Here is a 27,838-nt window from a genome sequence, read left to right on the forward strand (position 1 = left end):
GGTACTTTTTTTCTGGACCATTATATGAATCAATATAGTATTAAGAACCTCTTAGGAGGTAGCAGTATAGAAATTGTATAAAATAATATGCATAATTCTTATTCTATTCACATCCATTCTGTTGAACTCTTAAGAAAAATAATATTTATAAAAATATTATTTTCCAAGCAGAAATTAGAGTACCTGATAAGCTGGACTCACCAGTCTGGGAGCATCTGGATTCCACTCATGTGAATGGAGCTGACTTCAATCTCACTGTGCTGTCCATGGCTGAAATAGCTTCTTGTAGTTATGAAGCCAGGTAGGTAAAAATCATGTATCATAAAATGTCAAAAATTAGCAGGTTTTAAGATGGTTTCTTCATATTTATCTAAAAAGGAATTTTTATGTTTTTAAAATTTGTAATTACATATGTTGTTAGAATTTAACACAAGGTGTTTCTTGTGGATGCTGCTGCTTTTTAAACTATTTCATAGCTCTTAACCTAACACATATTACTTGAAACAAAGCCTGTTAAAGAAAAACTGGTGCCATTCACTGTGTTAATTGTTGATTTCGTCAGGTTATCTTCACTTTTTTTTTTGTGTCAAAATTGCATTCTTTCATGGAATTAAGAGCACTGTTACTGAAGTTTTTAGTTAAAATCAGACAGTAAGTGTGATTACTAAGCTAAAAGCCATTTCTTGCACTGATTATATTGAGCATCCCCCCCATGAATGCTCAGAGTATGAAATAACTTGTTATAAGCACAGTGTTGGAAATAAAATTTTCTTCCATGATAGATATAATATCCCAGAAATTATTCCTTCATTGGAACATTTCTCAAGCATGCTAGAATAGTCAGGCTTATATTTATATCTCAAAAAATGAGAGTTTATTTAATACAAGAGCAGAATTTTGTTAGCTTGCACAGTGGAATATAAGATCTGGTTACTTTAGTCACTGAGGTATATGCATGGTTTTAATTTGAAGCAGAAGGTAGCAAGTGGTACTTTCTGGAGACTTTGTTCCCAAAGGCAGGCTGTCCATGCTGCATGCCTGAATATTACACAGCTAATTCGGATACTGTATTTGCAGTTATTTTTCTTACCTATTGAGTTGCTAGATTCCTTTTTATTGAGAATTCATTTTTGTGGGAAAAGGCAAATACTTCATTTGGAAATTCCCTGTATTTAATTTGTAGAAAAATTGGTGATGTATTAATTTGGTTTCGGGTGGTTTGGTTTTGTGGGGTTTTCTTTAATAATTTCATTTCAGACAAGTCGGCATAAAGAATGGAATGTTTTTTGGCCAAGCAAAAAAGTTGTGTCCAAATCTTCAAGCAGTTTCATACGATTTTGATGCATACAAAGAAGTTGCACAGACAGTATATGAAATACTAGCAAGGTAACACATGCTGTTTGTTTACGTGGTCTTTCATGGTAAGATTGTCAAGCATATTTGCCACTGCTGAATGCCATTCAATTTAGTGTTTTCATCTCCATGTTACTCTTCAGCTTCAACAAAGCCATTCCTATTTGAGGTCTTCCTTTTGTAGTATTTTTGTTATTTTGAGCACTGTCTTTCTTCTGCATTCTTTTGCCTTGAATTCACATCCTGACATCTGAGTTCCGAAAGACTCATTGCTAAATTTTTTACTGATTACACTATGCGAAGCAGATCCCTGCTTAGTAGTGAGATTCTTCCAATAAGATTTTTTGAGTAACTTAAGAATGGGTTACTGGAGTAACATCTATTGGAAACTACTTTCTGGTTTAAAATGCACTTAAACAAAATTGGAAATTTGTTACTGTATATGAAAAATAAGTATTCAACTCATTCTCTAGCTGTTCCCTTAAAATCATAATGCATGTTGAAATTAGTCCTACGTTAGTAAAGTTACTGTAATTTGTTGGTTTAGCGTTTTTAGTATGTGATGTGTGATACAAAATAAGCAGGGTAATACCACCACAAAAGGAGGACTTTATTTGCTACATATTTGTTTTAACAGATGGTGAGCTGTTGCTGGTGTTTCACCTCCTTTACTTTGTGTTGATAGCTATACTCATAACATCGAAGCAGTCAGTTGTGATGAAGCACTAGTAGATATCACTGAAATCCTTTCAGAGACCAGATTGACTCCTGATGAACTTGCAAATGCTATCCGCACCGAAATCAAAGCCCAAACTAAATGCACTGCTTCTGTTGGGATGGGTAAGTACCTTATTTCATTTTGTTTACAAGCAGTACCTGCTATTATTAGGTCTATCAAAGATATGCAAGATTGCTAAAACTCTTAAGTGTTTGCGTGATAGGGAATCTATTGCCATTGCATTAAATTAGTGTAAATAAAAATGCGAGAAAATCTTCATAAGTAGAAAGTTTTAAGCAAAAAAATTACAAAATTGTACATCTTTGTTATTCGAACAGTATGCTAAAATGACATCAGTATGATATTCTTACATTCATTTTTATGAAAGGCTACTCTATTTTTTCAATAAATGGGAAAACATTTATAGAATTTATAAAATGAGCACAGTCTGTTCCTTATCAAAGATAGCAGTAAGAGTTTAACATGGCATGATTTAGCATAATTATTAGAAGATACTGAAAGCAAAGGTTTGTGTGATTTGTAGTAGGCATTGTATACAAAATCACACATCTGAAAAGACTTCCTTGATTTCTTTTCACCTGGCCCCTTCCTTTCTCCTTTGCTTTTTGGCCCAAATTAATACTAGAGTTGAATATCTGTAAATAAGTATGCTGAGTGTATATGTATATAAAATCCACTTGTGAGACAAGGTCAGTACTGTAGGCAGAATTCTTTATTTCTTATAGTAGAGAGACTGTAATTCCCCGTTTGTATTTTGTTTTGACTTGAAGCACATTTGTGATCTCTTTCATGTGCATATTTCTACAGAAAGAGCAAAATCAATTTTTAAAGCATTATTTTGTAATCTGTTATCATAGTTCTCTTACCAATTGAAAGAGACATTTTTTACTTTTTTTTTTTTCCCTAATAATCAGTATTTGTGAGATATTGGAAAATAATTTTGGTATCCATTCTAGAAGTTCATATGGTAGGTATATGACAAGGACTTTGTCTCTTCATTCGTAATTAATTTTTAGTAAGTAAGTCAGAGGCAAACAATTGTAGTTTTATTATTACATGAATGTAGAGACCTTATTTCAAAAACAGGTTCTGCCTGAAGCATACATTTTGTGTGATTTGTATGTTGCCCACTGTGAAAGTTGTATCAGTATAATAAGATGTAAATTTTAATAGATACTGTTACACTGTTGAGATCTCCTCTCAACACTGTTGGCTGATCAGAGATAAATTGAAGAAAGATATGCTTATGCCAGTTGAATAAATGTAACATTTTTACCCTTTAGATTTTAGGGGCTAAACTAAACCGATTTAAACAATGCTGGTAAAAGATTAAACACACATTTGTTAAGTGAGGTATTAATTTTTTCATACTTTAACTCAATAAAGTATGTGGCAATAAAGTAATTGTGTTGTTGCAATAATACATTGCAGAAGGTAAATCACTGAGATTGCGTGATAGGAGAGGCTATATTGATACACTTGATAGATAAGAGGGTCAGAAATCTTCAGTACTCTATAGACAAAACACATTCTCACAGTTAAATAGGAAATTGAATGAAGAATCTGTCGTTAATTCTTTCATCAGTTTAATCCCTCAGGAGAAACAGTGCATGTAAAACTCTGTTACTGCTCTTATTAACTAAAATTTTAGAACAGACAGAAAGAATGTGAGCATAGGGGAGAGGAGAAGAGGAATAGTAACACACAGTGCTGTGAGTTGTGAATCTCCTTTTATTAGTTTGCTTTATCATTGGATGGGATGTTTGAGTGGCAATAATGAATGTGTTTGGGTACCATTCCAGAGATCTTATTGGCTGAGCATGAATAAGCGTATGAATAGGGAAATAAAAAATGCTGACTAGGTTCCCACCACACTTTTAAGAGTGCATATAATACTTTACCAAAGTCATTGGAAATTTTTTAGTGAATACTCAGGCCCAAATATTAGCTAAATTCCAGAATTTCACATATAATATAGTAGATAGAATTGTCACCTGTTACTTACATTGACCACAGTGGTCTGTTCTGCAGTGTTAAAATATTACCCTTCTATATTTTTTAGCCATTTGCACTTAACTCTTTATCTGTACCTCTACGTGTGTAGAACATACCCAAGACAAATAAATTCAGTGTTCTTAGTGAAGCATCCAGTACTTACTTATTGGTTGTTTTGGGATTTTTTGGTGGATTTTTTTGTTTAGTTGGTTTTAACTTGCTGTAATAACAAATATTGCTAGCAGCTCATGAATATATTTCATTAAATTCTTTGCCAAAGATAAGGAATTTGACTCACTTTCTGCATATTTTCCATGATTACTGAACTATGGCATTCTACTTGAGAGGACAGAAGTTACCACAGACATACTTTAATTTATTGTTTTTACAGGTTCTAATATTCTGCTGGCCAGAATGGCAACTCGTAAAGCAAAGCCAGATGGACAGTATCACTTAAAACCTGAAGAAGTGGATGATTTTATCAGAGGGCAACTTGTTACCAGTCTTCCAGGTACTCCTTTCTTTTAGAGGACACTTTGACTCTTGAAATTAAAATAGTTTCAGTTACAAATCTGTGTTCTGAGATTAGATGCTATTCCATGGTTATGATTGAGAGACAAAAAGGTATACTGACTTCTTAAAAATTCTCTACTTTCTGGAAAGAATGTGTCCTTTTTGTGTCTTTGAGAAGCATCTCTTTTAGTAAAGAATTTTATGGATTCACACAACATGATCTACAGAAGAGAATGTTATGCAGCCTTATAATCTTTAGAAAAATTGAGATGAGTAATTTCAAGTGAGTGCGAGCTTGCTGTATCATAATGGATGTAATCGAATGGGTAACATCAGGTACTTACGACTCTGAGAGACAGTTTGCTTAGAAATGAGAACTAGCCCAAGAGGGTATTCTTTCTAAAAAGGAGTATATGAACTCACGAGTTGGAAAAAATAGCAGAGATGCCATAATGAAACGGTGTATGAAGAGGGAAAAAGCACAGAGAGGAGTTTGTTTATTCTCTGCTGTGTCTAAGAAACTGATTTTGAAGAGAATGAGAAGAAAAAATACGAAAATTTGGAAGAGGAAGAATGTTACAGAACTAGAGAAGTGCTTCTGCTTGCAACATGAGCTGTGTTAGAATGGCTGATAAATAGGAAGGTGTGAAGTAAGGCAGCTGTGGTAGTATTACCAGTGTTATGCTTTTCATGCAGCTGTAGACAGGTTTTGGTTTTGGTAGACTTAAAATACCCATTGGGCATTTGTTACACAGGTAATTATTGTTTTGTGTGAGGATCTTTTAGTCCATGATATACTGCAAACTGTGAAAGAATGTGTTGATTCTTTTAAAGAACAACAAGAAGTTTGTCAAATTCCAACTTTTTTGCCTAGGTTTTTGAAGAAATGATTGTGACAACGATCATGATTTATAATTTAGCAAGTATGACAGTACTACTAATTTTATTAACTGCAGTTTCAGCCAAATTTTACTAAGAAGTCCTACTGACATTATGTTTCCGCAAGTGTTGTTAAAAATGACAGCTTGACAGAGGAAAGCAATCCAAATGAGTACAATCCTTTGAGGGATGGGCAGGCAAAATTCAAGTGTTGTATGTTTTGTTGGTAGTTCCCAGTCATGTGCATAACCAGAGTACATGTTTTCTGTTCTGTATTCCTTGGTCAGATAGGAATCATAGAATCATAGAATAGTTAGGGTTGGAAAGGACCTTAAGATCATCTAGTTCCAACACCCCTGCCATGGGCAGGGACACCTCCCACTAAACCATGTCACCCAAGGCTCTGTCCAGCCTGGCCTTGAACACCGCTAGGGATGGAACATTCACAACTTCCCTGGGCAACCCATTCCAGTGCCTCACCACCCTTACAGTAAAGAACTTCTTCTTTATATCCAATCTAAACTTCCCTGTTTAAGTTTTAACCCATTACCCCTTGTCCTGTCACTACAGTCCCTAATGAATAGTCCATCCCCAGCATCCCTATAGTCCCCTTCAGATACTGGAAGGCTGCTATGAGGTCTCCACGCAGCCTTCTCTTCTCCAGGCTGAACAGCCCCAACTTCCTCAGCCTGTCTTCATACGGGAGGTGCTCCAGTCCCGTGATCATCCTCGTGGCCCTTCTCTGGACCTGTTCCAACAGTTCCATGTCCTTTTTATGTTGAGGACACCAGAACTGCACACAATACTCCAGGTGGGGTCTCACGAGAGCAGAGTAGAGGGGCAGGATCCCCTCCTTCGACCTGCTGGTCACGCTCCTTTTGATGCAGCCCAGGATACGGTTGACTTTCTGGGCTGCGAGCGCACACTGAAGCTGGCTCATGTTCATTTTCTCATCAACCAACACCCCCAAGTCCTTCTCTGCAGGGCTGCTCTGAATCTCTTCTGTGCCCAACCTGTAGCTGTGCCTGGGATTGCTCCGACCCAGGTATAGGACCTTGCACTTGGCATGGTTAAACCTCATGAGGTTGGCATCAGCCCACCTCACAAGCATGTCCAGGTCCCTCTGGATGGCATTCCTTCCCTCCAGCATATCAACCGAACCACACAGCTTGGTGTCATCGGCAAACTTGCTGAGGGCGCACTCAATCCCACTGTCCATGTCAGCGACGAAGATGTTAAACAAGACCGGTCCCAACACCGATCCCTGAGGGACCCCACTCGTTACTGGTCTCCAGCCGGACATTGAGCCATTGACCACAACTCTTTGTGTGCAGCCATCCAGCCAGTTCTTTATCCACTGAGTGGTCCATCCATCAAATTGATGTCTCTCCAATTTAGAGACAAGGATGTCGTGTGGGACAGTGTCGAACGCTTTACACAAGTCCAGGTAGATGACATCAACTGCTCTACCCCTGTCCATCAGTTCTGTAGCCCCATCACGGAAGGCCACCACATTGGTCAGGCAGGATTTCCCCTTGGTGAAGCCATGCTGGCTGTCACCAAGCACCTTGTTGTTTTTCATGTGCCTTAGCATGCCTTCCAGGAGAATCTGCTCCAAGATTTTGCCAGGCACAGAGGTGAGACTGACTGGTCTGTAGTTCCCCGGGTCATCCATTTTCCCCTTCTTGGAAATGGGGGTTATATTTCCCTTTTTTCCAGTCATTGGGAACATCACCTGACTGCCATGATTTTTCAGATATGATAGCCAGCGTCTTTGCAACTTCATTTGCCAGCTCCTTCAGGACCTGTGGATGGATTTCATCAGGAGACAGAAGGATATTTCAGTGAGGGAAAACTGGGTTGATTGAGTGGGATGCCTGTGGACATAAAGAAGACCAAGGAGAAAGCTGAAGGGAAGGAAAGAAGCGTTTCTGGCCCCCATGTTTTAGTGAGGTTCTCTGAGGCATAGCAGGGTTCACAGATAAGTGGCAGGGAACTGAAACTACTGTTTTGGGAGAATGATAGACATTCAGGATGTATGGAATGCATCTGTATGAAAGCAGGCTTCATTATATTTTTTTATTGTTCAATGAAAATATTTAAAAGAGCTGTAAGCTAAAGTGTTTCCTGGCTCTAATTCTGTGTTGAACTGTTATTTAGTACTTTAGTAGTATAATGTGACACAGACACAGTACAAAAAGTGCTGAGTAAGCTCTCATTTATGCTTTGTATGTTAGTGATTGGCTGAGCTTAGCCTGCATGTGTACATGCATATTTAGTTTTAAATGTTTTAAATACTATTTTAATCATAGAATCATGGAATCGTTAGGGTTGGAAAGGACCTTAAGATCATCTAGTTCCAACCCCCCTGCCATGGGCAGGGACACCTTACACTAAATCATATCACCCAAGGCCTCGTCCAACCTGGCCTTGAACACTGCCAGGGATGGAGCATTCACAACCTCCCTGGGAAACCCATTCCAGTGCCTCACCACCCTTACAGGAAAGAATTTCCTCCTTACATACAATCTAAACTTCCCCTGTTTAAGTTTTAATCCGTTACCCCTTGTCCTGTCACTACAGTCTCTAATGAAGAGTCGCTCCCCAGCATCCCTATAGGCCCCCTTCAGATACTGGAAGGCTGCTATGAGGTCTCCACGCAGCCTTCTCTTCTCCAGGCTGAGCAGCCCCAACTTCCTCAGCCTGTCTTCATACGGGAGGTGCTCCAGTCCCCTGATCATCCTCGTGGCCCTTCTCTGGACTTGTTCCAACAGTTCCATGTCCTTTTTATGTTGAGGACACCAGAACTGCACACAATACTCCAGGTGAGGTCTCACGAGAGCAGAGTAGAGGGGCAGGATCCCCTCCTTCGACCTGCTGGTCATGCTCCTTTTGATGCAGCCCAGGATACAGTTGGCTTTCTGGGCTGCATTAATTTTTTTAAGGGGGAAAAAAAAAGGAGGCAGGAAATTAAAAGATAGGCAATAGACGCTGAAATGGAAAAGTGGCAGGAATAGCATGCATAGACAGGTGCAGGTTTACCAAAAATTCTATGTATCCCCTTCCTTAGCTGATCACAATTCACAAGCACAGCATCATTTCTCTTTGGCATAACTTACAGAAGACATTTTTCCCTCAGAAAATGACTCATATAATACTTTGGTTTGACTTGAGTGTTTTGAAGTTTTTGGAATTCACTTGCATATTCACAGTAAAAACATTTTAGTGTTTGTGTCAATAATGCCACTAAGACAAAGAGATTCTGTAAGATAGAAGCTGATTACCTGTGATTTCTAACTTTCAGAGACTTTGGTAGTGTAAACTCATAGGACTAATATTTTTCAGAAGTAACAGGCCACCTCTCCAAAACCCAGACATGTACTTAAGTTTATCACACTTATATATGTGCTGTTGCCGTGGATACCTACAGTTTCCAGTGCTTAGTAAATCAAAGCACAAGTGATACAGGTATGCTATCACTTCTACCTGAAATATTTTTCTACCTTGGAAGCAGTGGAACAGTATTCAAAATATTTGTTGATTTTCTTCCAGATTAAATCACTTGTATATGGTAGCAAAACATATTACATATTGGATACTCTTCTTGGACTGAGAGTTGTAGTGTCCAGAGCTGTATGTTCTGTAATAACCAGTACATTGTCAAGAAGATTTGCAAGCAAGAGTCATTCAACATTTTACCCAGAAATAAAGAAACACACTGCAATATGACATCTTAAACTAGATATATAAAAAATACAGGTGAAGACACCAAAAGTTTCCATTTGGACCATGTTGAGTGAAACTTATTTTTTATAGTATATATTTATTTATTTGGCATAACCTAGTGTAGGTTTAAAAAGGCAGATTTTATTTGTTCAAAACCTGACTGGCTCGGAATTGTATAGAGTTAACAGAAGTAATTGCTTTGTTGTTAGGAGTTGGCAGGGCAATGGAATCTAAGCTGGCTTCTTTGGGAATTAAAACCTGTGGAGATCTGCAGTGTGCTTCAATGTCAAAACTGCAAAAAGAGTTTGGTCCAAAAACAGGACAAATGCTCTACAGATTTTGTCGTGGTTTGGATGATCGACCTGTTCGTACAGAAAAAGAAAGAAAATCTGTTTCAGCAGAAATCAACTATGGAATAAGGTTTACACAGGTAAATTCAAACTTGCTTTCTTTTCTGCAGTGACTTCTTTCAGCTTTAGAAGAATCTTCTCATATTCTGATTATTTTCACTTACACTTTGATCTGTTAGAGCACCATCTTAGCCACCAAATAGGAATGAGGAAAATGAAGAAATAGGAGACCAAACGATAAAATGGGAGGAGAGACTACAAAAGTATTGGACTGAAAAGAAGCTTGCACAAAATTAGCTGGCTATTCTGCATTCGTTATACAAGTCTGGTACAGAAAGAGAGAACTGCAGTAGGTTTGTCAGCACCTAGCATTCTCTTTCATTTAAATGCTGATTATTCAAAATGCCAGTGCCTGAAACCAGCACCAGTACAACATTCTCATTGGACTTTTTACAAATATTGGGGGGTGGGGGGAAAGGTTTGTTGTTGAGAAAATTGTATTAAAAAATAACTCAGCTCTTTGTTGAGAACTGAAGCATTTATAGAAATTACAGGGAAAAAAAAGAGAGAGATCTCATGGTGTTGTGTAGTCCAGCCTTTTGCTTTATGCAGGGGAAGCTTTGAGATCAGACCAGTTGCTCAGGGCTTTATCCAGTCTGGTGTGGAAAACCTTCAAGAATGAAGACTGCAAAACTTCTCTAAATAACATCTTCCACTGCTGGACTTTCCTCATGGTCAAAGTATTTTCCTTATAAGCCCTATGCCCTTCATCCTCTAGGTGTGTGCTTAAAGTTAGACTTTCAATTCTATGTTGGGGGTTTCTAAATACATTTGGGGTTTTAAGGCTTATTTCCAAAAGGACTTATTATTTCCTACTTACTTCAACAGTAGGATAGGAATGTACCATCTCACCTAACTTCAGCGACCGACAATATTAATAAAACACTTGATGTTAAATAAGACAATTGCCTGTGAGTCAGCTTGCTCTTTTCAGTTTACACAATCTGGATTGCATTAAGCCTTAATGATTTACCTTCAGTACTTGAAAAATAATAATTATCTAAACATGTTGTTTTTCCCCTTCAGCCTAAGGAAGCAGAAGCATTCCTTCTGAGCCTCTCAGAAGAAATCCAGCGTAGGCTTGAAGCTGCTGGTATGAAGGGTAAACGATTGACCCTTAAAATTATGGTGAGAAAGGCTGGGGCACCAGTGGAGCCTGCAAAATACGGAGGTCATGGGATCTGTGATAATATCGCCAGGTAACTATGTCTGGAAAAAAGAATGGTTGGTAGTAGGCATTAGAACACTTCTACAGGATGTTGGGCACCAAAACCTACAGGAAGACAGGACAGAAATTTTAAAGTGCTTGGTACCTTTTTTTGTACATGTCAAACCTTGCACCAAAATCCAAAGTAGAATAGTATTATCAGAAGTCCTCTGTGTTAGGGTTGTACATATGTGGTCTTTCGGTCATTAGCACGGAATGTAAATCCCCCAGTGATAAACATGGCATATTGGGAGGTGGAAGAAGAGACTAAGGTGTCTGTCATAAAGAGAGAACAATTTTAAGTCATCTTTTGCCTTTGAGTTTATTCAAAGATTAAAATGGGGGAAAAAGAAAATATATGTTTGATGTATATGTAGATGTTGAAAAGTTCGTGGGCATAGAAGAAACAATTTGTGGGTTTCAGAGGAAGCAGAAACAGGAAAGAAGGAATCTGAGTCTACAAGTGCATTCTTTGTGGTTTGAAATTGCTTTCTTGAGAGGATGTAGTCTTGCGTGTCTGTGGATGCTATTTAAAAATTAAAGTGATTTAGTGAAATATTCACAATTAATTACCGTGACTACCCATTTCTCTTGGCAGGGAGATATTCTTCCTTTTTGACTTTAGTAATATAGTTTAAGGTTGCTTTTAATTTTATAATAGTCTCATGAAATACTGATACAGACTTTTGATCCTGACAGTTGGAGTCAGTTCTCAAAGAAAATACTTGTGCTTGGCAAGAAGGATGTCTGATCAGTACTGTTCTCCAAGTTGAGAATGTGTGGGGAGTAGGGCAGTATTTGCAAAAGACTGAGAGACCACTTTTGATTCTGAAGATTGGAGCTGGCATCAAGACACCGTGGACTGCAGTTGCCCATCTCAGTACAAACAAGTTTCTTTGTGTCGAATCTTTCATGTTGTTGCACCAAGAAGTCTGCAGAGAATTTTTCTGGTCCTAGAAAAGACAGCAAAGATCCAAAGAATTATAGAATCAGCTGGTCAGAAAAGACCTTTAAGATCATCAAGCCCAACCGTTACCCTAGGACTACCAAGTCCATCACTAAACCATGTCACTGAGGTCCTTGTCTAAAGTGGAGCTAAGAAACTTGAATCTCAAATTCTCAGGGTCAGAGACTGTGCCCCATGTTTCAGCTACTCAAGAAGGGTGCTCTTCTTGAGGTGGCTATAAGAAGGTTCATGTCTCTTGACCTTTGCTGTTAAGTTTTTTCATACAGTCATAAGTTCCTCATCAGAAGTACCTTTATTTTATTGTGGATCATTATCAACATAGTAAAGTCCCTTTCAGTTTGGTCATGCTGCAGCATTCTTGATCTCATTGAGATGCTACCTGTGGTGGATGCCCATCCCTGGTGAAATCGGATAACCCTGTTACTCTGCCTCGGTAGTCAGTTGACAGGTCATTGTCAAAGGAGTAGGACCTTCAGCTTCCACAAGGAGTGTTGTTACTCTTCCCCTTTCTTTATTTCTGATTCTTCTTTGCTTCCTATTGTTCAGCTGGATGGTGTTGACTAAAGTTGTGGTGTTTTGTTTTTTTTTAATCTCAAATCTATATGCTTGCATGCTGAAAGCACAAAAATGATACCCTAGGCATAAGAACCATAGAATCATAGAATAGTTAAGGGTTGAAAAGGACCTTAAGATCATCTAGTTCCAACCCCCCTGCCATGGGCAGGGACACTTCACACTAAACCATGTCACCCAAGGCTCTGTCCAACCTGGCCTTGAACACTGCCAGGGATGGAGCATTCACAACTTCCCTGGGCAACCCATTCCAGTGCCTCACCACCCTAACAGTAAAGAACTTCTTATATCCAATCTAAACTTCCCCTGTTTAAGTTTTAGCCCATTACCCCATGTCCTATCACTACAGTCCCTAGACATGAGGTAGTTACATGCTGTTTCAATATACAAGGTTGTCTGAGAACCTTCTAAATGGACTTTTATTCTTCAGGCAGACACTTCTGTATCAAAGCCATTGTTCCTTAGATAAAGGGGTGATGCTGTTGTGTGAGGGTGCATTTGGCATCTTCAAAGATAGGTCTTTTCTACTTTCCCATCCACCTCATGTTGTTGTAACAGGTGAGTCCCTCCTGAAGGGTCATTTGCTCAGGGTTGCCAATGACTGAAGAGGTAGGGGTGTTCTTTCAGTGGGTTACAGATCAACAGTAGAATTTGCAGGCATAGGGTCTGCCTCATACTTTTGAGCTTGTGACATACAATCTAGCTGTGCTATAAACTAAAACTACAAAATTCACCTTTTGCTATCAGAAGCTAATCATATTTTGAGGCTTGTATATCAAGAAGAAAATCCATCAACCTATGCTTTTGTCTTCTGGCTATCCTCGGTGCTTTGAGCTGAAGGTTTAACAGTCTAGGAACATACTTTTAGGATTGAGTGTATGTTGAGAGAGAGCTTTATTCCTTCTTTATGGAAGGAATTATTAAGTTTGGAACTATTCCCAGACTGCTTTCCCATGAGTGAAATATAAGGAGACACCATTAAAGTGTTTAGTAAGTTGTCAGTATGGCATCCTGTCAAAATACCAAGATGGAACTTCCTCTTGTCCATAGAGTCCACTCCATCAGAATTAACAACTGCATCAGTTTCCTCAGTGAGACAACTTCACACCACTCACATTTGATTAGCCATGAGAAATTCTGTCCTTATCTATCTTAAATATTAGGCCATTAGAGAATCCAGAACTACTAAGCACTACTACTACCATCTTAAGCTTTCAGGTGGCAGTTTGTAAAACCCACAGGTAATTTTGTGAGAGCTGTTGCAGAAAATTGTCCACAGTGTAAGATGTGTATTTGGAATATTGTTTGAAGTCACTTGCCATTGATCCAAGTTCTTTGTTATTTGAAATCCACATGCAGATGCCTATATCTGCATCTTCCTCAGAGTTCCTTCTGAAACTTTCTTTTAGACCTTTGACAATCCACAGTTGAAGTAATGCTGAGAAAACTCTTTACAAACCCAAGCTTTAGTGAAGAATAGTTCATGAGTGCATTTCTACAAGTACTGTGAAGTGAAACGTTTTTGTCTGGCATTTTGTAGGTAGCATGTATGTAAGTACATACTGTATTTGACAGTGCATGGACCACACACTGAGAATGTTCAATTCTTAAGTAATCTGTTTTCTGTAGGACATACTTAGTTCTAATTACCTTTAAAAAGAAACCATGGAACAACAAAAAAAAACAGTGTTGAGTTTCAGTTCAGTATGCCAGGAAATTGCGATCTGTCTTTCTTTGAAGTCCTCTCTTGAATAAATACAGAATTGTTGTAGTCTTTAGGATTTGTGAAAGTTTCCTTTTTAACCATACTTTTTATTCTTTGTAGGACTGTGACTCTAGATCATGCAACAGACAGCGCAAAAGTAATTGGAAAAGAAACTCTAAACATGTTTCACACAATGAAACTGAATATATCAGATATGAGAGGGGTGAGTTAATGGGAAAACTGAAATTAATTCTCTTAATCAGCCTTTTTTGTTGTCTTTTCATAAATTTTCAGTTTCCCAGGGTAGACAATAACCAAACTTAAGCAAAAGTGTAGATAATACAAAGCCTGTGTCAATCAGGCTAATTTCATCTACTGGGATTTTGCAAGAACTGAGTCTAGAAGTGAAACAATATTATCTTTCTCATTTGTAGACTGAAGTGATGGATTTAGTACAGATTCTCCTCAGTAAAACCATTCCTTTCTGGTGCAGATAGCCAGATTTAACACTAATCACTTCCTGGTCAATATTGCTATATTTGTTGGCGTCTAAGAACTCTCATAATAATCACATTGCTTCATGATCCTGTTGACAGCAATCTTGTATCTCAGAGAAGTCAAGATGGTATTATCTTTGTGAGTTCTTAGTTTTGGATCGTAGTGGTTAATCCTGGGACTTGTTTGGGATGGTTTTAGTGGCTGTTTATTTCAACATATTTTACTTCTCTCCCCCACGCACAACAGGCAGCTGATTTCAGAGAAGGCAAATTTATTAGGAAAGAATTACAGATTTTATGTTATTTTTTTAAACTTTATAAAATGAATGTATTTATGGTTTGGATTTAGGTTGGAATTCAAGTACAGCAGTTGGTTCCCATCAGTAAAGCCACTTCAGCTCACTCAGCAGTACAATCTGGACATTTACCTGGTGGATCACATTCAGTTATTGATCTTTTTCATGTTCAGAAACCAAAAAAGTGTTCAGAAGAAGAACGTAAGGAAGGTCAGTAAGCTTTGTACATGTGTGATAACAATCAGTTCTGAAGGGCTCCAACATAGATTACCTTTTGGAGTACTTAGTACAATAGCAGTGTTGTTTATTTATTTAACATAAACTCTTAGCAGGTTTAGCTGCTACAAATAAAAATGCTACAAATAAAAGTTTACATAGGATTATTCTGACCTTTTTAAAAGTTAATAGTAACAAAGGATACTTTGAAATGGAAAGTGGTATAATTATGCTAAAAATTGTATTAACTTTAGCAAATAAAACTGGAAATTAACTTTATTGTATCTTGAATCTTCAGAGTATTTTTAACTTATAATTCTGTATTTTGTTTTCATATGTATAGTATTTGTGGCTGCTATGGACCTTGAAATATCTTCTGATTCAAGAACTTGCACTTTCCTTCCATCTCGTGGTAGTCATCTTCCACCTGGTCTCAATTCTAATGTTAACAATGCTGAGTCTGCTGTCAAATCGAATGGCGTACATTCTCCTATCAGCGTAAAATCCAGGCTTAATTTGAGTATTGAGGTTCCATCTGCTTCCCAGGTAAAATACAAGGATATAAAGCATCTGCAATACATTGTAATAACTTGGGATTGTCTGTCTTGGGTAGAACAAAAAAAAGGCTACACTGCGTTTTTATTTTTATTTTTTTAACTAAAAAGAGCTCTAGTAGAGTACAGTGCACAATAAGCTGTTACTTATGCTAAACTATCTTGCCTTAATAAAACAATTTTTTTAAAAGCAGTCATTTATAGGCTAACCCACAAAAGATTGTATTTATGCAAAGGAAAGAAATTTAATTTTCCAGTATCTTTTTTCCTCTCCATCACTTGCCAAAGGATTGCAGTGGAGCAGGAACGGAAAAGATGCCAGGGCTGAAATACTAAAAACCATTATGTTCCACCTTTCACAACCAACTACCAGAGCCTCATTACAAAAAACGCAGAGTGAACTGGGAAAACTTCTGTCAGACAAGTTAGACGCATGAAGTAGTTCATGTTCAGTGTTTCTATGATAATGATAGGATGCAGATTTGTAAATTCCCTTGTCTTATGTTAGCTGTTTAAAATTATTTCTGATTAGCTTAATCACCGATGAGTGGCTCAAGAAGAATTAGCTCAAGTACTTTGTGTCATTTTCATGAAGACTGAATTTTTTTAATGTTTTCTGTCTTCATGGCAGCAACATTCTTTGCCACAGATGCCAATAAATGATAATCAGTAAGTCTTCTCTACATGAATTCTTAAAGTCATGTATTCTATACCAGTCTATAAATTACACTATAAATCTGTCTTCCAGCTTTAGTCAGTGAGAAGGAACTGAACAGCAACTAGTCTTACACTACCTCATATACTACAGTGGCTGTGCTCTAAGTTTCTGCCTAAAAGAATGTCAAACTTGGGTTACAGATTTAGTTACTCATCTTCCTATGTTTTTTCTTATGTTCTCCAAATAAGATTAACGCTCAGATGCACACTTAACATTTGTACAGGATATCGCCTTTTAGATGAGAAGAGGACATCTCTATTTAAGTAAAATGTTCCTGTGGGGCTTGGTTGGGATTTTTTTTTTTCGTCTTGTAACCAAAGAAGAGCCTCCTTATTTCCACCCCATGTTACTCAATCAGACATTTGTTATATGTGTCTGCTGTGAACATGCTGCACTGAATTTTGTAGGTATTTTAGGTACAAGCAGATCTACATGCTTTTCTGTAAAAATCTGTAAGTCTGTAAAAGCATTTGTTTATGTTCTGTTACCTGCTTTTCCAAATATTTGCACATTTTTTGAAGCAAATTACAGTCTTGCCAGAATACTTTTTTTTTTGTAATGCAATACCTACGTTTTAGATCCTAAGCTATCTGAGGATCTAAAAGCAACTTGAGTGCATAATGTGAAGCTCCTCCATATGCTCAGATTCTGCTGTAGGAGGAATATGTGTGAACAAATGAAAAATGCCCTAGTCGTGCAGTAGAATTCCTACAACTTTGGTGGCTTATGGCACAATATGCTCATCTTTCTGCTTTATAACCATATTATTATGGAATATAATATGTAATTCAGTATAGGGAAGGAATGGTAGTTAGTCTCATACTGTAGTTTGTGTGGTGTGTGCTAGGAATGCTACAGGAAGATACATTTACAGCCAGCATTTCAGAAAATGGTCATAGAAGTAGTTATATAGCAAATTTTAAATGAGAGAACTCAAACAGAATGTAGAATAATAGCTGAAGAGATTAATAATACAGGCAGCTTTCATGAAAACCCCTCAAAACTATAAGCCAAGTAGCTTTTCCACAGATATTTATAGTTCTCTGTAAATCCAGAATCTGGTCATAAACTCCAAATTTTCTTCTCAAAGGTCAAAGATAAAGTTTTCTGAAACTGCCATGGAGTCTTATTTAGGAGAACTTACAGGCAAACACTGGCATTTATCCACATAGTTTCACTCAAGTGAGAAAACTGATGCTGTAGATTTACTTGTCAGTTATATTCATTCTGTCACTTGTGCAGCTGTCACTGTTTACAGCAACTTTTAGGCACTGGGGGGCTGTTTCAGTTGTTTCAAGTCCATAATTGATGGTAAGTAGTAATTACAGCAGGCAAAAATTTGAATCTAAGGCTTATTTCATTATCAAAATCTATGACAAGAGCCTGACAGTATGCAAACATACAAAATAGCATTAAATTAGTAACATGTATCCTAGAACTCTGTAAAAAAAATTTTAAATAAATTGCTTTATTGCTTTATATCAGACATCAATTTAGTATTCATAACAACACATTGCCTGTGTAATTTGAACTCAGAATTTGGGTTTCATTGTCACAAGGTAGTTGTTGAGGAAACGTCACATATTTGTGATTGCGATTTGTGATGAGACCACTCAGCACTGTGGAAAGATACAACTGAGCATTCATATTTACTGAACTACTTTTTAGTCTTAAACCTTATTTTTGTATCTTGCTGCTGCAGAGTGTAACTGTCAGGTTACTAAGTATGTTTGCATACATGGATTAAAATGATTAATATTTTTCTAAAATTCAGCAACTGTAGAATTATTTTTTTTACTAAAATTAACCCTGTTACTATATTCCTCAGAAAAATCTAAAAGCTTTTATATATTTGTAGCTAGATAAGTCCGTGCTAGAAGCCCTGCCGCCTGATCTCAGAGAACAAGTAGAGCAAATATACACCATTCAGCAAGGAGAGAGTTACAGAGACAACAGAAAAGAGCCAATAAATGGATGTAACACAGCACTTCTGTCACAACCAGTTGGAACAGTGCTTTTACAAATTCCACAGCTCCAAGAACCAAATACCAATATGGGAGTTAATGTAATAGCCTTGCCAGCTTTCTCACAGGTAGGATGTTTGCATTGTATCAATTAACATCAAGTTTCCACCTACAGGGATAGTTAACAGCTTTTTCTTGAGACAGCATTAACTAGAATCTGTGACTTGCCAAAATGATTTATGGTCCTTTAATACCTTTAAAAAGTCTGCTTTCAAATATTACTTGATGCATCACAGACATAGTATGATAGTATCTATTTAAAGTTTTATAGTCATCAGTATGCCTGTGTTTTTGCTGTTGCCTGATGTAAAACCTCATTTACACTTTGCTTTGCAATCCAGTGTGTAAACAGTCTTTTTTTCTGCATTGCAGCTGAGTTACACTGCACTGTAAGTCTGAAGGAGTCCTAAAATCTGCTTAGCTAGTCACAGGAGACTCACTCTGTTTAAGTGGATGTTTTGATGATGTAAAGCCAGCCTCTGCTGGCTTCTGTGGATGTGATTGTAACACATTCCTGGGAGAAAGGCAGGCTTGGCTAAAGATTGTGCATATCTCTAGAATTTTTTAATGTGCTTGTATACAGCATGTCCAGGATGAGGAAGGTGTGAAGTTGTTTCTCAAAATAGGGGCCTGAAGCAGAAGCACATAGCAGTAATGATGCTTCTAATGGTATTCTGCCCTTCAATCCAAGATAGTGCTGAACAAATGTAGGGTAAAAATGAATTTAAAGATCAAAGATTGGGTTACTCAGCGATACAATACCTTGCGTGTGCATCATTTAAAATAGAGCAGTATTTTGATTTCTCTGTTTTCTGTTTACTGTGCTATTTCTCCATTGTTCTCAAACAAACTGATACCACGTAATCAGATTTAGAGATATTTGTTGCAGTTTCTAAGGCATAATGCTGCTTAGGTAACACAGAATCCAGAGAAAATTAGAAATTCCTGACCCAGTGAACAGTAGTTAATGCACAATTGTTATTTCTGGTACTAAAATTTCTTCTCCTTGATTCAAGTTCTCTGGCTGGAAACCAGTTGTGTCAGTTTTTTGTTCCTGAACTGCAAAGTTGGGTTTCCCCTGTGGAGATGATGTGCAAATAATGTATGAACTCTCCATACCTCTGTTTTAAAACATGTAGTTGTGTTCATTCACAGGCAAGTTTATCTTGGACTTGTGTGTTAAATTATGTTCCACAGTTGTTTTACCACTCAGCACTCCTTTTCAGGGTGAATTTCAACTGCACAAGGCTTTCTGTAAAAATTGTATTTTGTTAGTGTTTCTGCTTTATCTATCAATTAGGTAGTTGAGAATTGATGGTTGTGTTTTTATTATAGTATTACTCCTTGAAATTGTCTTAAAAATACTTAATCTACATACTCATGCACTGGTTTTCTTGTCTCTTATCTCCTGATGCTTAGCGGAGCAGCCTTTCTGTTTGAAGATGCAGTTCAAGAATAATTCCTATTTATTTGCCAGGGATATCCGTACTATTTTAGAATGCCTTATGCTTGTAATCCAGATTTTCCTCTTGAAATCCATTCAGCTTTATTGGCAAAAAGAGAGCTCTAAGATTTACAGTTTTAATTTTTATGAGTTAGGTCAAAGTTTAATACCTAGGGTAATGTTGTTGAATAGCTTCCTTATATTTGGCAGGGGAAAAAAAATGCTAAAACCAGTTAATTAATACAGGAGGATTTTTTTCAGTGATAAAATCAAACATGAACTTAATTCCAAACTGTCATCTTGGTGTGAATATAGTTTGACAGGGGTTTTTTGTTGTTAAAGTCTTTGTGGGAGCGTATATTGTATGAGTGCACACAAACATTTGAGATTACTTTCTTTCAAATGATGCAGTCAGCTAAGCAGTAATAGGTTTCAGGTATAGAAACATTGCAAGCCACTCCAAATTGAGTGCTTTAGCTGTATCAACTCAGCAAATGTAAATGATACCCTCCCATCTTTTTATAGCTTAATTAGGTTTGGTTTTCAACCCTTCATTCCTTTTGACTGAACTGTGGTTTTATGCCAGGTGCCAAATTAATTGGGTGATAGTGATTTATTCATTAGAAAACATGTGGAAAATATCCTTTGTTGGATAAGTTTCTCCCATAGAAAGCATTTAGATCAATTGCATTAATTTCCATCAGCTGCTGAAGAAATCTTAACATTTAGAAGAGCTGTATATCTCTGTAGAAGCTGAACCCTGTAAAAGCATAGGATGCAAAAAGTAAAGATTACAGTTGCTTAGAAACTAATGAAGTAGTGGAATTAATTATTGGTGGCAAATTTGCACCTCATCCTTATATCATTATAACATGGTTCCTTTTCAGGAAATTTATACAGCACATCAAAAATACTGATAGCTGTGTGCTGAGGTAGTACATGAATTTATAAAATCAAGATTCTCCATGTGATTCTCCATTGCCATGTGAAAGCAATGTCGGCACACTCTAGTTGTACAGTGAGTTACACAAAACTCCAGTTAATTAGTGTTGAATTCATACGGACTTGACTGATGGCTCTTCCAATTGAATTTTTGCATATTACACTTTCAGAGGGCAGTGATAGGGGGAATAACAAACACAGCCAGTACCCTGTTCTGCTTTATTTGTGCATAAATTATTAAGTGATGTATACAAAAAACACTGTTAATTGAGGGCCTCCCAAATTCATGACTCTCCACTGCTTAGCTAGAGAACAGCAACCTTTTTAGAATCGTTCCATTAAGTAAGATTTATATTTAAAAAATAACATAATTCTCTGGACTTAATTGGCTGTGTTCCACCACAATCCTTTGTTCTGTACAAATTGAGGTCGGAGTTGTTCCCATTTCCTCTTTTAATTAGTGCACATTTTGGGTGGTGAAAAGTTTGTTTTGGCACATGGAGTTTGAAAAGTGGAAAAAATGTGCTAAATGGATGAGTTTTACCTGTGGGAGCATGTTCATGTTTATTGTCTGTGTAATTCAGACATCATATGTGCAAATAGCACAGCCTACCTTCCTGACGTATCATATGTGTTTTAGTTAAAAAAAAAAGGTCAAATATGTATTGAAAATAGGAAACAATTTCTACTATCTGTGCATACTGACATACAATAAATAGAGTATCTGAGGTAATGGCAGAAATTGTATTGTGCCCTTAGAATAGCAATAGTAATTTTGAATAAATTTTGTTGTTGTTGTTTGTTGCACATCTCTGTATTCTACCACTGAAATAAAGGGCACTCTCATGCTAGGCAGATTTAATCCTTGAAATTATAGGTTTGCCTTTTTTAATTGATATTTAGCAGGGTATAAGCTGAAACACTGTCCAATAATACCAGGAAACTCAGAATACAAGACTAGTCTGTCACAGATTTGCTACTTGAGATGCACAGTGAGGGCAGATAACCAGTAATACATTAAATTATATTTTGTGTATATGGTAATTGGTAGCAAATTATTTCTTGTCTAGAATTTGAGCCCCTAGGACAGTTGGAAAGGACTGCATTTTTATCAGTTAAACAAGGGATGGACAACTGGGAGGAAGAAACTAAATCCTTTCAAGCTAGTTCAAAATATGAGGTAGCTGGACTTGCCTTTCTTGTCCTTAGAGAAGTGAGGCTGTTTCTAGTGATGTTCTGTTTGAGGAGGTTAGCAGCTTCCAGGAAATAGAAGTACCAAAAGAATAGGAGGAGCAAAAGTCTGATTGTCACAGTGCTTGAGTTTGGAAATTTGAAGGTAATGTTCTCTGAGTTAGGCTTAATTGTGCAGTTAATGTAGCTGTAGGTGAATAAAGATAGTGGTGAATGAAGTGGGTGAATAACGATGCTTAGTGAATTATAGGCCCATAAACAGTAATTCTCAAAAATAATAAATATAGAGCAGTATCAGGTGAAACATTTTATGAGTTTTACAAGCTAAAGTACATGAAGAAAACATATAACATATTTTACAGTGTTTCTGTTATATCCCTTTTATTTTTGCTTGGGATAAAATTTACCCTTCTCATGTAAGTGATCTAGAGGAAAGCAAGCAGTGTTGCTCACTGGTGAAATAATCGAATCAATCTTCTGTTACTGTTCAGGTGGACCCTGAGGTTTTTGCTGCACTGCCTGCTGAGTTGCAAGCAGAGCTGAGAGATGCATATGATCAAAGGCAAAAGCAATCAGAGCAGCAACCCGCTAACACTTTTGGTGAGTATATATAGTTGTATAGGAGTTGCTTACTATTCAGAGACAGTTATGCAACCCTAAATAACAAACTGGAAAAATATAACACAAGCTTCTGTGAAGATGCTGTGTTCAATCAAATTTCTTTATTTTTGACAGTCAGTTACAACCAGCTGTGGTCTCATTTTGCAAACAGATGCCAAGCTTTACTTAAATGGGTAATTAATTCAGTTCATGGGGACTGTGGCGCTAAACTTACGCATGTCCATATGTTTGCAGGATGGAATCTAAACTTGATATGTCGTGTAAGTTAAGTGTTGCATCTTCAGTACCTAAGTTAGTTAAATTATGTTCAGATAGCATTCTCATGGCTCCCTGAACCCCATAGCACCGGTATGGGTTTCAGGCAATTAGAGATATGATACATCTCACCATATGTCTGATGGTCAGGTGGTTTTACTCTGATCTGATCACACAGGCCTCCTTTTTATAATCAGTAGAAAGAAATAAGATTTCTTTCCCATGAATGTGCTTTGCCATAAAATAGGTTGGAAATGTCATTGGGTTCATTGCCAGTAAATACTGTGTTATTATAATCAAACCTTGATTTCATAGTCAGTGGGCTAATGCAGATAACGCATTAGTCATATGATGGAGTGAGAGTGATTTCCTTGGTAAACTGTTATAAAAATAGTCTGGGGGGGTTTCACTGCTGGTTTTGCTGATAACCACTTGGTGGGAAGTCTTAGCGGGTATCTAGGTGGAACAGTGCTCTGACTGAGGCAAAGCAATTTGTCCAGTAGTCTTCAGATTTCACCATCTGCTCATACTCAAGCACTGCAACGGTTGATATTAAAAGGCTTATGAATAGTTGAGTATCCTCTGAGTACACTAAAAGCAGTGCTTTTCAAATCCTTAAGACCAATTCCCATATCTGGAATGGCATGTGAGTGTGAAAGTCGCTGTATCTAGGTTATGTTCTCCAAATTGATCCATAGATTTTTGTGGAAGATACAGAGTCCTCCTTCCAATGGAAAAATACTAAATTTTAAATGTATCAACCACTGACTGTTCCTTTCGTTTTCAGTGACAAAAAATCCTTTCTTACACCTGAAGCATGCAACAATGAAAAATAAGAAAAAAAACAGGAAAAAAAATCCAGTCAGTCCTGTAAAAAAGATCCAAAGTCCTTTGAAAAACAGACTCGTTGGTAGCCCTGCAAAAACCGTGCCAGCTGCAACTGGAAGCCCACAGAAGCTAATAGATGGTTTCTTGAAACAAGAAGGAACAGCTGCTCAGGTAATTTTAACACTAACAGCTTTCAGTAAAGCCATGTCTGTTTCTTTAGACTTAGTCCATGTTCACAAATGCAGCTTCTTTTATTTACTGGAATCTTTACTTGTTGCTTATCGATGTATAAAGATGGTGTTAAGATATTTGTCAGGCTGACCGTTATCAACTTTTATGTTTGTAACAGTCAGAAGCAGTTCCATCAACTTCAGATTCTTCAGGCCCATCAGCCGTGCAGACTGAACAACAGCCTGGTTCATTTAGGCCACAAGCGCCCAACCTAGCTGGAGCTGTTGAATTCAATGATGTAAAGATGTTGTTGAGAGAATGGATTACAACTATTTCAGGTATGGGGTGTCACACTAGTGGTGATCTTGCAGGCATCACAAGGAAAACTATTTTTTTAGTAGGCTTTTTGTACTTTCTTCCTTCACTCTTCCTTCCACTGGTTATTTTTCACAGTAATTTTGAAGTCTGACTGCCTTGCAGTCTTGGAGTGACTTGGTTCTTCCTACTTCCTTGTTATTCTGTTTTTTTGCCAATTCCTGTTTTTTAACAGCAGGAAAATTCACCTGCTCTCTCTTCAACCTGTTAGGCTCTTATGCCTCGATGTTACTTACTTGTGTGGGAGGTTTTCCCTGTTTTGTCCAACATGTTCCAACCACTAAGATGAAAGCTGTTGAAATGTTTTTTTCTCTTACGGAGGTGTCATTTTAGGGCAAAACAATGCAGGTTTTGGGTGTTCTGGTGGTGGTTCGCTTTTTGTATCCAAACTAACTGCTGGAAAGAATTCTGGAATAAAGCACAGAAGTGTCACACCATTGCTAAATTGTGATTTGAGCCTTAGTGTTATGTCAAACAACCGGCAACACCCTCATGTCTTGAGAAATCTGACCTTCGTATTCTGGACATAACTGTTCTCCTAAAAGTTTCAAAACAGCCACTCCGTTTTAAGTTCCTGCTTCTTTTCCCTTTGGCTAAGGTTAGCTTGGTCGTCAAAGAGGAGTTCAAGAGACACATATTTCAGGACCTTGCAGCCCTTTTATGTACACCACTGGTGATGCTGGGGGGGAGGTATGGGGATATAGCAATTGTCAGATTGGCCTCTGGTGTGCTAACACTGCAGAATTTCTTTCTATTATATTCCATTTATTCTGTGAAAGTGTACTTAAAGTTAACTTTTTATTACAGATCCTATGGAAGAAGACATTCTACAGGTTGTTAAGTATTGTACCGATCTAATAGAAGAGAAAGATTTGGAAAAGTTGGATCTGGTTGTAAAGTACATGAAAAGGTAGCTCAATTGCTAGTATTTGTGACACTTAGACCATTTTTGTTAGAATGTATGCATTGACTGCTTCACTGTGAGGCCACAAGACCATGAGAATTCCATTATGAGTGTAGACATATTAAGTTTAAATTTTATTCAAGAACAGGAGTGGGGAGAAGAGCTGGGCTTTCAAAACAGGTAATTTGTGAAAAGAGTAGCATTTAACAGTACTTGCTACAGCATCTTTTGGTTCTAGACAAAGGATATAGTTTTTGTCAGCATTATCTCTTCATCCTGTAGTCACTCATTTTTCATGGTGCTGTCTCGATCATACCTTCATTTCATCTGATTTTGTTCTCCTGCTGTATCCAGATCCTGTCTCGCCTCCAACCTATTAAATCCATTTTTATTACTTAGTTACCGTGCTCGTGTTACTCTTCCCATGAGTCAGGAGGCCCAGGTTCCATTTATGATGTGCTTACTAACTGATACATAACTATGGAGCTCAGCTTTCCATGTGTTATATCTGGAAAATATTTATTTCACAGAATTAACACCTAAAAGACTACAGCAGTGTAAAAACTTCACTATAATTTTGTATGATGATTTTGATGTCTTTAGGCCTCAGGAAATGCAAAACACATAGTGCAGTTAACTGTTTTGTTCAGTGCTGCATAGTAAATAGTTTATGAAGCTCCTCAGAAAGTGGCATTGTCCAGTCCTGGTCTCTCTATGTGGTGTTTGCACCAATGGCAGTGTGTCTCTCTAAAGCATGGTGACAAGCATAGGGCAAGGGATTAGGAGTTGGATGATGCATGTTGTCCCCAACATAAGGCCTTCTAAAGCTGTAAGTGTAGAACAGTGATCTAGAAGGGATTTTGAGAGTACAGAGCTGCTTCATTTTCTTTGAGAATTTCCTTACTCTGATTCTAGTAGTAGTGCAGTGCTAGAGGTAACGCAGCTGTTGGCCTCCATGATTTGTTTCCATTTTAGCAATAAATACAAGATAGAGGCCTTTGCCAAGATGAAATCAAAATACCATTCACAGTGAACTACTGTGATTTTGTTTTCCAGTGTGAAGACTAAAACTTGCTGTAAAAATGACAGGTTCTTTAACAGTAATTTTTGCCCTTTTCCTCCTTTTCTCCTTCAGGTTAATGCAGTCATCTGTAGAATCGGTTTGGAATATGGCATTTGACTTCATTCTTGACAATGTTCAGGTAGTTTTACAACAAACTTACGGAAGCACATTAAAAGTTATCTGAACTTGTAGTAAAGAGCTCGATGAGAGCCTGGAGCTCTCTGCTAGCTGTGCCATAAGTGCTTGTGAGGTATTTGCAAAGTGCATGATAGTAATGCCCTGAGTTTTTATAATTTCAGATTTCTTTTTAAACAACAAAGTGTTTTGTACATTTCTTTTCAGAAAGTGCCAAATTTGTCAGTATTGCATGTAAATAATTGTGTTAAAATTCTTTTATTGTAGTATAGAATCTATTTACAAAATGTTTGTTTATAAAGTTTTATGGATTTTTACAGTGAAGTGTTTACAGTTGTTTAATAAAGAACTGTATGTATATTTTTGTACTGATTCTATTTTGTGATGCTTTGATGTATAGCTAACCCCTTGTATTAAAGCCACAGCTTTGATTCATTTCACACAGTTCTACATACACAATGCCACTGTCTCAACATGCATAGGAGATTGCTGTACACTCACCTGGCTGCTGCTTCTTTCTTCTCCAGAAGCTAAGGGAAGAATATTAGCTCATTTTCAGCCTCATCCTTCAAAGACAGAAGCCCAGCCACTCCCAAAGCACACATGGTGTGAGCAGAAGCGTAAGTGCTGTCTGAGCTCTCTGTATTTCGGTGTGCTTGTTACCTCTGGAGCCGGGTGCTCGGGGAGGGAGACGAAGATCTTTGCACAGTTACCCGGAGGACCAAATGAAGTAGCTGACATGTGGCACTGTTGAAGCCTCTATCACTCCTGAGTGCTCGCTTTCCACTTAATAGTTCTTCCCAGCCTGTGACATGCATTTCCTCGATGCAACATAAAATAGGCTGTAGTCAGTAGTAGAAGTGAAATAAACAGCCCTGTCTCTCTGCATTCATAGTAGGGAGAGATGTGCTTCCATCTGTACAGTTTGCGTTTTGGGCAAGTCTGCTTTTTGCAGATGTGCACCAGCCTCATACAGTCCTGTTTGGCCAGTACATTGCAGCAATGCTGGAAAGAATGAAGACCACATGAAAAACAACACTGGTGGTAAGACAAATCTTTTCATTTGCTGTAGAAATTACAGGAGGGGAAACAGAAGTATGGATGAGTGTGGGCCCACACACTGTAGTATTGAAAGCTGGAATGCAAACTGGAGCTAGCTGTGGAGCAGGATTTGCACCACCAGCACGTAGGAACCATCTCTATTAGCCAGGTTAACTGCAGCTTGAGCAGAAAATGCTCTGCCGTCACTTCACTGGCTGCCCTACAGGGTTAGCTTTAGGTTGTGCCCTATGCTTCCTTTGTATGGCACACTGGGAGAGGTACCCATCTATCAACAAGGTGAAAGATGAGGGAAGGACAGATGTTTCCCTGGATTTCAGCGAGGCTGCTTGTAACATCTTGCTAAACAAGGGGATGAAGTATGGGCTACTGAGACACAGATGGATTGAAAAGTACCTGGGAAGGGTAGCCCTAATGGTTAGGGGCAGAAAGCATGAGGAAGAACATCACCAGCAGGTGAAAGGAGGAGACTGTGCTC

General features: G+C 37.7%; 1 protein-coding gene across 9 annotated transcripts in view; it reads left to right on the forward strand.

The window, feature by feature from the left end:
* The window catches only part of REV1 (REV1 DNA directed polymerase), a 66,020-nt gene extending 39,359 nt beyond the window's left edge, over positions 1 to 26,661 (forward strand). For 5 of the 9 annotated variants that reach the window (XM_062628523.1, XM_062628521.1, XM_062628525.1 and 2 more), the window contains 15 exons: positions 169 to 301; positions 1,258 to 1,386; positions 2,039 to 2,193; positions 4,479 to 4,598; positions 9,415 to 9,635; positions 10,642 to 10,814; positions 14,188 to 14,290; positions 14,914 to 15,070; positions 15,420 to 15,622; positions 18,207 to 18,440; positions 22,441 to 22,549; positions 23,613 to 23,824; positions 24,003 to 24,162; positions 25,007 to 25,109; positions 26,239 to 26,661. In XM_062628523.1, coding sequence (XP_062484507.1) covers positions 169 to 301; positions 1,258 to 1,386; positions 2,039 to 2,193; positions 4,479 to 4,598; positions 9,415 to 9,635; positions 10,642 to 10,814; positions 14,188 to 14,290; positions 14,914 to 15,070; positions 15,420 to 15,622; positions 18,207 to 18,440; positions 22,441 to 22,549; positions 23,613 to 23,824; positions 24,003 to 24,162; positions 25,007 to 25,109; positions 26,239 to 26,350 — 2,324 coding nt within the window. In that variant the 3' untranslated portion in view covers positions 26,351 to 26,661. The remainder of the gene's footprint in view (positions 1 to 168; positions 302 to 1,257; positions 1,387 to 2,038; positions 2,194 to 4,478; positions 4,599 to 9,414; positions 9,636 to 10,641; positions 10,815 to 14,187; positions 14,291 to 14,913; positions 15,071 to 15,419; positions 15,623 to 18,206; positions 18,441 to 22,440; positions 22,550 to 23,612; positions 23,825 to 24,002; positions 24,163 to 25,006; positions 25,110 to 26,238) is intronic. The other 4 variants (XM_062628524.1, XM_062628526.1, XM_062628530.1 and 1 more) reach the window with 1 other exon arrangement.
* Positions 26,662 to 27,838: the final 1,177 nt, after the last annotated feature.

Source organism: Pezoporus occidentalis, unplaced genomic scaffold (assembly GCF_034315485.1).
Source record: "Pezoporus occidentalis ecotype Australia unplaced genomic scaffold, CSIRO_AGI_Poc_V1 ctg32, whole genome shotgun sequence".
In the NCBI taxonomy this organism is placed as follows: domain Eukaryota; kingdom Metazoa; phylum Chordata; class Aves; order Psittaciformes; family Psittacidae; genus Pezoporus; species Pezoporus occidentalis.